The following is an 11,976-nucleotide window of genomic DNA, read 5'->3' as shown; positions in this document are numbered from 1 at the left end:
CCCCCCACCCCCTCCCCAACTACACCTCCCAAATTTCCATCTTGTGAGAAATTCTGATGCTTCAAAATGGGGTTTTGTCCTGAAATCAGAAAAAAACAAACACCAACATTTTATAGAATAAGAACTTCAGGCAACTTTCTTTCAGAAATTCTGTTCTCTGGAAGAATATAGCTGTCACCTAATTTCTTTACTACACTATTTTGCTATAGGAGGGTTTGCAGGACATAATGAAAAACTGATCTAGCGCAGGCACCCAGAGAAAAGCACTTGGCTTTGAGGTATTTCAAGCCATGTTACTCCCCATTGCATACGGAACTGGTATACTTCTCGTTTTAAGGGCTCTACCTACATCAAAAAGAAAAACTGAATTATGAAACATTTGGATTCAGCAACTCTCAGTTCTTCATAGATTAATTAACAATATTTGCTAAGCCATGAGGCAAGTTTCCTCCATTAAATTAAGATGTAACGTAAATAAGAACGCACTGGGCAAAGTTCATTTTTAGTAAAGTTCATATGCATACCAATCAGTGAATTTGGGCTTACTAGCTCATGGTTGACTCAGAGCTAACCTTGCTAATAATTTCATAGTAAAATCAGGTTAGACCATTATTTTCAAAGGTCTCTGTGCAAATACGTAACAGGATTTTTTTTGCCCTTAATTAATTTATTAGTTTGTATTTTGTCCTTAGATTTCTAGCCTAATTTATGGGTGTAGTAAACGGTAGCCTCTTATTTCCTAAGCATGCTAGTTACTTAGGAAGTGTTTTGGACAATATGGACATTAGCATGCATCAACTCCTGTCTCTATCTTTTGTTAGCGTTTTGCCTAATGCACAGTAAAAATAGAGCTATTTTCCTTATATGAAATGCTCTGAACTAACTTCTTAATTGCTTGAGTAAGTTACAAACAATAACCATACAGAAAAGCAAAATCCTTTTATGTGTTGTATTGTAGGACCACATGAACAAACAAACTAATAAAAATTATCACAGCACAAAAATGTAATGAAATGTTCTTCCTTTATTTGTGTCTCCACCCAGGCTGTAAACACACACTGAGGCATTCATTTATCTTTACAAATCTCTAGCCTCACTATAACAATAATTAAATCCAGACTTAGAACTCTGACCCAAGTGTTTTTTAGAAGAAAACTGAGATTTTTTTTTCCTATTTCTGTTTCTAATTGTATTAATCCATACAAATACTAGTAGTTTTATGGTGAAGAACAATGGCTGCAGCAGTCTTCTTTAAAGGCATCTCACAATAAGACGCTCTATTGGTGACGTCATTGAATTATAATTTTCCAGTTTTATTTTGTACCATGCACATACACCTTTCAATTTTACCTTTTACATAAAAAAGAATTTTATGAGACAGGACTAAAATAACTTATGATTAAATGAAAAATAACTGTAACAAATCATGAAATTATACATACTGGTAGAGAAAAAAGTGTAACTAATTCTTTTGAAAATTTATTTTTCATGGTATGCAACAGATATATCTTTAGAGGAAATATAAGCCAGATATACAGAATGGCAAATGGAGTTCATATGTGTGTATGTAAGTACGTATAAATATGTAGAATACTCCGTAAGGTTTAGCAAAAACATACTCCCACTTTCACTCCTCAGCAAAGTGCTTTGTGTAAAAAATATTACACAACATGCTGCTTTCTGTACATAATAAAGGGATTTTCTCCTCAAATAAAACCCCACTCAGCTAATTTTAAATTGTGGTCTTTTTCTTTTGCTTTATCTGTTCCTAGGAAATATTAAAAATAAAAAAAAAAACCCCAAACCAAAAACAACAACAAAATTTCACAGAAACAACAAAGTGCTGTTTAAAAAATCTCCTATAAAATTACACAGGGAATAAACAGTTAAAATGTAATTTTTATACTCATTCACACATCTTCAAAAAAAGTTGAAAACAAAATACAATGTGACAGATGGCCTTAGCTCTGCAATACTTCAGCATCCAGTATTAGCAAACCATAATGCCTCTAATGATATCTGTATATATATGTGCATATATATATACACAGAAAGGGAGATCCAAATACACGCATGCACTCGCATACACTCACACATGTACACATGTGCTTTGAAACTATATTTTAAACTCCAGTGTAGACCCATTTCTAATGCAGATATAAATAGACCATTTGAGTCTGAAAACAAGATAATTGCATAAAAGAATGATTGTAAAGAATTTCATTAGAATATTGTTTAATGTCCATAGTGTAAAATAACTCCATCTCTTAGATATGGATCCCTTTAGAAAGTTAACAATCCAGCAAGTAGAATAAAAACACAAAAATCACTGAGGCACAAGTATTTGCATATAAGTCAGTAACTAGCATTATGCTATGTATTTTCACAAGCACCATTTTTCATTGTAACATTTGACAAACACAGTTCCCTATTTAAATATGCAAAACTCATGAGACAAAATGGTACTTTTTTATAACATTTTCCTCAGTGATATAAGCTGATCCCCCAAAGTCAGTCTGACTCCAAAGAGAATAATGAAATAATCATGAAGAATCCTCTTTGTCTTTGATACAGAAGTAAACAAAGGCGTACCCTTTTACAAACTGGTAGCCTACTCTCATGTGCTTGATTTGACTGTAGTCTAGCTCCTTCTTTTTAAGATTAAGGCTCATAGAAAGTTGTAAATATATATATTATATTTTTTTATATATATATATGAAAGAATGAATGAATGAATGACTTGCAAAAGTGTCTTTTTCAAAATGTAGCTGATGAACGCCCAAATTATGAATATCCTTTTCGAATTCTGTCTTCCCACTTTCCCTTTGGTCATGATCTGTCAGGATGTATAAGCTGCCTCTCTATTGGACAGTCTGAACATTCAGACACTAGAAAAAATATTTCAAAATATTTAAAAGTCAAGGTGGTACAGATCTGAAGTCAGCAGCAATATTTCAGTTTTGTACACAGCAACTGACAAATTCTGGACAACCAACCAGTTAAAAGAACCTTGAAAAGGATTTATATATACAAAAGTATATATGTACATATACATGCGTATGTACACACTGGGCCTGAACCTGCTCTAGTTGATTTCAGTGGGACAAAACATAGTCCTACACATTTGAAATTGAAGAGTTCAGCATGCCTAATTACTCCTGCTGAACCAAGTTATGCATGTGGAGTGACCACAGAATGGGCTTTAGGACAGCACAAATTTAAAGCTTCATTAAAAAGCAAAACTCACTGTCAATGCACTGGGACAGATCATACATTAATGCAAAAGGACTGTCTTTTTGCCTGAGTCTGTGTAGCTGTGTAGGGAGGCCTGATGTCATTTATCCCAACAAAAACCACATATAGTAACAACTAGGCCTACCATCGCAAGCTGAAGCAGAGCGACACATTCACTTGTGATGTGAGAAGCAGAATAAAAGGGGAAAGAATTTAGTACAGAATTATCTGTATTTAAGCCATATTACTTCTTATTGTACATCATTTATATGCATGGTTTATCTATATATTCTTTGTATGTATTGGATGAAAATCTCTCCATCAAGTATGTAAGCACATATTCCTGTATGTAAGAATATACTTCATGAATATAAATGTCAAAAGATTGACAGTGTTTACAAACATCTGGACATAAATTCATCTATGCAACATAATGGCAAATAAAATTATGAATTTGACTCAAACTGCACTCAACAACTCTCAAAAGCATCTCAGGATAAGAAAATGCTTGTATAAACATTTTTTTAAATTCATCTTTTTAGAGGAGTGATTTCAGAAGCATAGTTGTGGTCTAGCCTGTAAGAACGAACTTTGGATTTTTGCCCTTCTTATTAAACCAGGTCATAAGCATATTAAGATGCACACTACACAGTATGAAATCCAAAAAATGGATAAACAGGGATTAATAACCTGGGTTTTTACCCAGTCTTACACAATGTAAGGGTTGCTCCCAAGGAATACAGGATCACAGTGACAACACATCTCCACTGCAAAATACTGTTTTAAACTCATACTCCTGTAGCTTTCATGAAGGGTAACCTCATTTGCTTGCATCCTGGACTAAATTTGAGGACCAGAGCCTGACATTGAGTAGAAAAATCAAAACCATCAAACCAGTTCAGTTTTACAACTCTAAATAATCAGAGGGGACATAGCAAACTTAAGAGTAGCTCTTTTTCCTGAAAATGTGGTATGGGAATGAAAAATATTTGGGCAACAAAAATTAATTGAATCAGTACAGATTGCTTTTAAAGATATCTGTGGAATTTAAGGAAGAATCTTTCCTACAGGGTATTTTAAACCTTCCTACAGAGTACTATAGCACATACAGCGATAAAGCTCTACAATATAATTAAAAATCAAGAAAAAGTTAAAACATACTTATTCTTATCTAGCAGCTGTGCTAAATATAGACAAAGTCCATGTACCTTCTCATGTAGTGCATTTAACCCTTCTTACTCATTGCATAAAGCACTAGGTCAGAAGGAGAACCGGAAAAACAGCAATGGCCATGTTGTATGGCTTGAAATACGGAGGGAAGGAAAAGACAGCTAAACCAAGGCCTGTAAGAAATCCAGTACCGATGATCTTTGGCTCCAAAAAGAAGCCGCACCAATGCCTCCAGTGGGTAGGGGCAGGATGTATGTCTAATTTCTCTCCCTTTTTGATGCTGGTGTGTGTTTAACTTTGGAAGCATCACATGCGAACAGGTTGTGCAAAGAGCTGTGTGCCTTTGAAATGGTTTTAGTTCTTTTCCCCTTGTTTTTTTTTTTTTAAAAAAAGAATTTTCCAAAGCTGTGTTCTTCAGTAAGTCCACCCATTCAGCTTGAAAGGATTACAGCCAACAAGCAGTTTTCTTATTCAGTCTGTGAATTCCCTTTGAGAAATTAAAAAGAAGAAAGAACAAAAAAAGTAGAGTTGCTGTGCCACAGATGAAAAGAAACGAAACAATTGCTAAAGTTTTGGCAAAGCTTGCTTTCTCCAAACATTCTCCTTCTCAGTTGACTGCTTGATGAATGCTCGGTGATTGCTTTTTTCCTCTCCATTATGTATGTATATCAACCCATATCCCCATACATACGTGGCAGTTTCATGGAGAGAAAAATTTTGCAGAGAAATATCAAAAGGGCAAGATGAAATGGAATCAAGTTCTTGTAACTAGATTTATACTACTTTAGCTCTCAGTGTAGACAGAAGAAAGCTGGCTAGAACAACGATCCACTGCATTTACTTGTAGGAAACCGCTATCCTCTGGCATGCTGCGAGCTGAATCACCAAAGATACCTGTGGAGCCTGCTGGAAAGTCATAAACTGGGAAAAAATACAAGAATAATTAATTAACTAGGATAACTATATCATGGATAATGTTCTAATACTTATACAGAGAACTGGAAATGACTTTAAATCAAATACACAAACAAAACAAACAAGCCAACACATTTATGAAATTAATAATAACACAACTTACTGCTTACCAAGGGAGGAATTTCAGTTCTGTCAGAATCAAGTCTGAAGTACAGCAAATTTCATCACAATTAGCACTTGCCCATTTAATGGGTGCTAAAATTGTGGTAATTTAGAAAATAAACTTCATGCTTGCTTATCAAATTTCATCATACCAACATATGATAACAGGCAATAAAATATTGTAGAACTTTGCTGTAAAGCAGACCCTGGCACAGAAATTACTAACTTCTACAAGTGATAGCAGTAAGCACAAGAGCAGCTGTTTGCAGAAAAACTCCCATCTTTTGGATTACCTCTTTACATACTGTGAGATGGCTCTTTGAAGCTACAGGTGCACCGGCTTTTTAATGCACTACTGAAGGACCAACACATAAAAGAGATTTCATAGAACAATAAATGTTGTCCATCCTGTGTAGAGGGACAATAAAAGACTTGGGCATCAATTGTGCTCAGGCCCTACGACCAGGCCCACTGTCTTGTGCTGATCCTCTGCAGACGGGTAACTTTCACCTTTTCAGAGCAGCCTGCAAGACCCTTACGAACTTTTCATCTAGGCAGAGACTGAGATACGTGTGCACAGAAAAGCATGCACCCAGGCAGTTCTCGTTATGGAAATGTGAATAAGTAAAATTAAAGACTGAGAAAAATCAAATGTGCATAAAGCAAAATCAGTGGTTTGAATCACTCAGGTCCCTGATACAATACTTACAGCAGAGAGAAGCGGCTGTGTGAATATCACACGGGGCTCCATGGACTGTACTTCAAAGCAAATACATGAGCTAGTGACTGTCTGACTCCCAGAGGTTAGAACCTTGAGAAGCCCTCAACAGTCTGCAGTCTGCACACAGGCCAGATGCTACTGTGACCCATGGGGACTGTCTCCCAATGCCAACCGTTCCCCAAAGGTCTGAAAACCATCTCTTCCTTGTGAAGAGTCAAGTCTGTCATGACAGGTCCTAGTCACATACACAGCTCGAGTTGATCTGTCAAAGCCCACAAACTGTACACAACCACCCACAAAGTCCCCAGCTGTCACTTACCTGTAATACCAGAATGAGCTGAAAAAGTTCGATGGAAAATGCCAAGTCCTGCCTGGCCTGCTGTTGTGGGAACTAGGCAGTCTTCAAATGGAGGAACCACATTGCAAGATTGTATGTTCTTCTGAGTGTCAGCATAATGTGGAGGGCAGAAAGTCTGAAGCTGCCCATAAAAACCTACAACAAGGAGAAGAAAGTCGTCAGTAAAACACCTGGACAGACACAAGGGATAGCATGTGGAACCGTGGCTGGGAGAATGACAAAAACCTCGACTGCAGTAGCACCAGGACTTAAATTATTTTGCACCAGTAAAGCAGCTTTGATATGAAGCTCCCTAAGACTTTCTCCAGTTGCTACTGATTCCAAACCAAATCCACTTCACGGACATCCTGACTCCAGCATGACTTGTGAGAGGCACTGACTGCTAGAAGCTGAAATTTTTCAGGAAATTTCTCCCTGTACACTGCAGTCCTGCTGTCTGGTACTCTCCAGATTTCACAATGGGCCGCTGCCTGAAAAATCTAAGAAAATGCTTAATTCAGAATAAAGGAAGATCACCCAAGTAAGGTCTGAATAAAATCTGAGGTCTGTCACTGACACCAAGACAGCTGACTGATAGTGGGGACATGCATATGAGACTCAGAAGGGCTGCAAGCTGATGATCCATGGGGCCTGCTCATCGGTAGCAACGAGTCCACACGGAAGAGAACTGAGACTACTGTGTGACATGACATAAAAGACCCCACCAGTGTTTCCATTCTATATGTTGTTTTTTATTCCTTAAGTGATATCTGAGAGAGGCATATAAGCACTGAGTAGAGTCACATTGAAGTCCATGCTAAAATATATATTTATATAATCAAAACCACACTTCTTGGTAAAATAGGGATGTGTATGCAGCCTAAGAGGCACTGACACATGTTCTGCAGTCGGTTGGCCTGAAGATTTTTCTCATGGAAGCAAGGTCTTTTCTCCTCCTTAAAAAACTGCTGTTAAGTCTAAGTTTTGGAGATTTTGCTCAGAGTCTGAAGGGTGGCTTTTATAGGTAAAAGACTGTGGTATGCATTTATTTCTGTTTTCTATAATATGTTCTTAAAGTATACATCAGAAACAAAACCATTATAAATTCAGTATTACAATATATACATATTTTTCTTTTAAGAAAGAATCGAGTTCCCCTCTGCCAGTGCTGGGGCTCCTTATTCTCACCGCTCTTTTTCCATGCATAAAGTAAAAAGTGCATTACCTCCAAGGTGTTACATAGAAATTGTAGGCCTTGACTGTCCAAAAATAGGACCAGGAGTGAAAACAGTTTCTGAAGATTTTATTCGCAAACAGTTTATTGCCTAAGGGCTGGTGTACTATTCTCTTAATGAACAATACGTTGTCGTAAGTCATACCAAAAAGACACTGTGAGAAAAATGACCCCCTACCTCAGAAAGCATCTTAAGGAATTTCCTGTGTCTCAAGTTTATTACAGAGACATTACTGTCAATAGAAAAAGCTAACGTGCAGGGCTGTCCCATCTGGCCAGTCTAGTTGACCAACATCCATATGACAAAGTCCTTCCAGCTGAATTTCCATTTAGTGTAGAAAGATCAATACAAGGAAACAACAACAAAACCCTCCCTACATCCTTAAAACATCAATATCAGGAAAAAAAAAGGAAAAAAAAGGGGAAAAGAGGGATTGAAAAACATCTTTTAATGCATCTTCTGTATATAAACTCCATACTGCAGACACTACCTTACAATTCAAGAATGACTCCCCTCTCCTTAGGCATTTGTTTATTGTCTTTTGGATATTAGAAAAAAGGAGGAAACCTTGCTATTTTCAGTGATCAAAGATTTGATTTTAAAGAGCATTTAGTACTATCAGGGAATAAGGAATCCTAATCTGGGTAGCTGCAGCGACAGCCAGCTCAACTTCATCTTTTCACGTGTTCAGGAATTAGCCTCAACACATCCACACTGTGTAGTTAGGAAAGCATATTTATACCAGACATTCAGATTTCATGCCTGGGATCTACTAATGTCCATGAGCAGTAACAAGCCATGAGCAGTAAGCAAATCAGTTCACAGGATTAAAAGCTCATCTCCCTCCCTAAAAGTAATGGGATGTTTGGGTGAGCAGCACATGACAGAAGGCCTTTGGGTGCCATTTAACAGGTCAGAAAGGATCAAAGAGCTATCCCAGAGGATAGGAGATTATAAGGAGAGAAGACCCTTTGATGGCAAGCATGAAACATGGAATCACAGCCTATCGATATTTGAGAGGCACGTGTCTAAATATCTTCGGTATAATATGACACCTGAATGTAACTATTGGCCTATTGGTTCATTACTAGTAATTAGTAATGCCTTGCATGGGGCATCTAGTTTTGACTTATGAATAAGAAGTATTTGAAAAATTAAAATTTTATATTTGTGCAGTTCCATGCCCCAATGCAAACAAACCTTCCAAGCTCAAATCCCTTAACAGGGATAGTCTATGTTTAGAAACATGTTATGAACATAAAGCACTTGGCCAAACTTTTTCTGGATTGTGGCTAGGAGCTAGGTGTATTTCCATTAAATTTCCTGTGGAATTGTGCACATGGGACTGTTATTTGCTAAAGTTGCACTGAGTGTTTACATACAGATAATGCATTTCATAAATAATAGGGATGGAGAAAGGAGAAGAATGCAGTGGAAAACATGCTGTATCACTTTATGTGACACAACTGATTTTCTGCCAAGTGGGAGGAAGGATGCATGATGTAGGATTTTTATGATTCTAATTATTTTTCCTTTGAGACTCATTTCTATGGTCTCCGGGAGGAAACATACAAATGTTGGCATGCATAAGATGTGCTTGAATTGAAACAGAAATCTCAATATTTAAAACATCAGAATAGGCCAGGACTATGGACAGGAAAAGACAGTCCGAACCTGCACCCAGAAACTCAGAAGAGACCTTATTGGGGGAGGGCTAGGTAACAATGATGGGTGAAACATAGCCTTTGCATTTTATTTAGTAGTCTTGCAAGATACTTCTGTGTACACATAATGAGATAAATGCCTAACTTACACATACATAACAAGAGTTTAGATCAGGCAAATAGTTACATGAAAGAACATCCAAACAATTGTCACTGTTGTGTCCGAAAACCTTCATGAAAAAAGAGTATTTTGACTTGATATAAAAGAAAGAAATGGGAGTGGGCTGGGGGTGTGGGTGTGTGTGTGTGGGGGGGTGTGTGTGTGAGAGAGTGAGGGGTGGGGGAATAAAATGAAAAAAAAAAGAAAGAAAAATAAAATGTAGAAAGATGATTCCTCTTCCACAGCAGGCACGATTTGCAGACTCTGTGCTCACTCTAGAGAGGCTGAACACTCATAGATTTCATTGTCTTTTGCAGGGGCTGCGGGCACTTTGCAACCTAGCTGTAAGATGATGGTTTCAATCTTTCTTTTCTTTTAAAGTTTAACTGCAACAAAACTAAGTCAGGCTGCAAAGCATGTTAGGAATTTACAACCAATCAATCCTTAAATGTTCAGTTCTGACATTCAAGAATCAACTGTAATACAATAAAAAAATAAAATGAAAGAAAAAACAATAGCCGTGCAAAACTTGACCTAGAAGCTACATAGCTATTGACAATTCTTGCCTCCTTTAAAAAAGCTTTTAAAATCAACTTTTCTCTCAACCAGCAACAGGACATACCGTGCAAGTTTACTGTTGAGTCAGACTAGTTACCAGAAACAACCATTTCAGTCTACAGTGGTCTGAGCTCTGAGCCAGCTGGCAACACCCTTCAAGACACATGCTGAAATGTCCTTTCACATCGCTCTGTGCTCATTCTCTATTTGTGCCTTTCTCACAGCATTCTGTTCCTGATGCAGAACAATCTGGCAGTAACTTTGACTATTGCTAGCTGAAGTCTGGCAGGAAAACTAGAAAAACTCAACCTTGGGGTTGAGCTATTGTGAGTCATATCTTCTGTGTCTGCTCGTTCCCTTCTTAAGCAAAAGAATATTGTCTAGCAAAGTCTTACAAGCTTTGACCCATTGGTACATTAACATATTGCAGACAGAACCAAGGAAGTGCACAAGGCACTTTGATTAACTGATAAACTCCCAAATAATTTTTTAAGATGGAAATGAGCACGGAAAACTCATTCAACTTTACTAGATACATGTTCATTTCATGATTCAGTGTCATAAATATCCATCTTATAAAATGCAGAGCCATAAACAGGAAAGAGCAGAACAGAGCATACACCATTCTTTTCCCCTCAATTATTTAGCACTATTCCGAATGTCTTTGTCCACCCCTACCAGTTAATCAGGTCACCGCGTAGAGGTCTTTGAACTGGAGCCCAAACATGATATATCAAAATCTCCTAACTTGGTATCAGGAGCTCTTCCCTTTATTCACATGGTGCCATCCCCAAGATAATCTACACTACTGCTAAACATAAGATAACATGAAACCATATGCAGTTCAGGCCCTATACCCTGACCGTAGCTGGCCCCTCATTTGAGATCATCTGTTAGAGAACTACCTGTAGCATCAGTTTTCTGTGTTTTCATGCAGCACTGGAAAAATAAAAAAGGCAAACAGGTTGGCTAATGAAGTTCCAGCAACTGAACCTTTCTTCTCAGGACTGTAACTGAAGTGTACCAGTTGCTCTCTTATTAAACTAAAAACACACCCACCCACAAGGGTACGTCAATTGCCTTTCTTTGAATCAGTACACTATAAGCAAGCTCCATGATGTCAAGATACAGAATAAACAGTTATTTTTCTGGCATGATAGCGTTATTTCCCAAGGAAAGTGAAATATTTTTATATATGATAAAATAGCTGAATACAGCAAGGATCTCTTCTGAAAGCGAGAAGCTCTTGCTCTTTATCACAGACATAGCCTCAACCTGAGAGATGCTGAGCATCTGAAAATCCCAGGCACACTGCCCATCTCAAATTCACAGCTGAAATCATGGTCCACATGAGTTTGTGACAGAGTCCTGATCCCACTGAACTGACGTGGACAAAGATTTCATGGCAGTTATGTAATTAATGACTACCACAGTTGTAATTTCCATGAGGTAATAAGTTTCTGATGGACAGTTATCTCTTCCTCAGTCAGCTCTCTGCCTGGCGCCGCAAAGAGAGAATATTTTCTCAATAAAATCATTATAACTGCCATTAAGAAATATACATCATGGGTGAGTAGTCTTTACTGCTAGGGTACATAAAAATTCCAGCTGTCTTTGGCCTGAACTACTTCAAAATAGTGTTCACCTGCAGTCTATTTCTACAGTGTCCACAAGGTTAATTACACTAACATCAGGTAATTATTTGGTACCATCTGAGTGTGAAGAACAAAAGAAAGAGTAAAACAGAGATATGAGTCACGTATTGCACTGCCAGATGAACTTGCAAATATGAAAACCTAGAAATGTTTCTATTTCTTTAC

General features: G+C 37.4%; 1 protein-coding gene across 8 annotated transcripts in view; it reads right to left on the bottom strand.

Moving 5' to 3' along the window:
- Nucleotides 1–1,027: 1,027 nt before the first annotated feature.
- Nucleotides 1,028–11,976, bottom strand: part of GLIS3 (GLIS family zinc finger 3) — a 168,557-nt gene continuing 157,608 nt past the window's right edge. For all 8 annotated transcript variants that reach the window (XM_063320821.1, XM_063320819.1, XM_063320824.1 and 5 more), the window contains 2 exons: nt 6,522–6,695; nt 1,028–5,325 (listed from right to left, as the gene is read on the bottom strand). In XM_063320821.1, coding sequence (XP_063176891.1) covers nt 5,189–5,325; nt 6,522–6,695 — 311 coding nt within the window. In that variant the 3' untranslated portion in view covers nt 1,028–5,188. The remainder of the gene's footprint in view (nt 5,326–6,521; nt 6,696–11,976) is intronic.

The sequence above is a fragment of the Chroicocephalus ridibundus genome, chromosome Z, assembly GCF_963924245.1.
Source record: "Chroicocephalus ridibundus chromosome Z, bChrRid1.1, whole genome shotgun sequence".
Taxonomy (NCBI): Eukaryota; Metazoa; Chordata; class Aves; order Charadriiformes; family Laridae; genus Chroicocephalus; species Chroicocephalus ridibundus.
The sequence above is the reverse complement of the archived record's forward strand: the minus strand, read 5'-3'. Positions and strand labels throughout refer to the sequence as shown.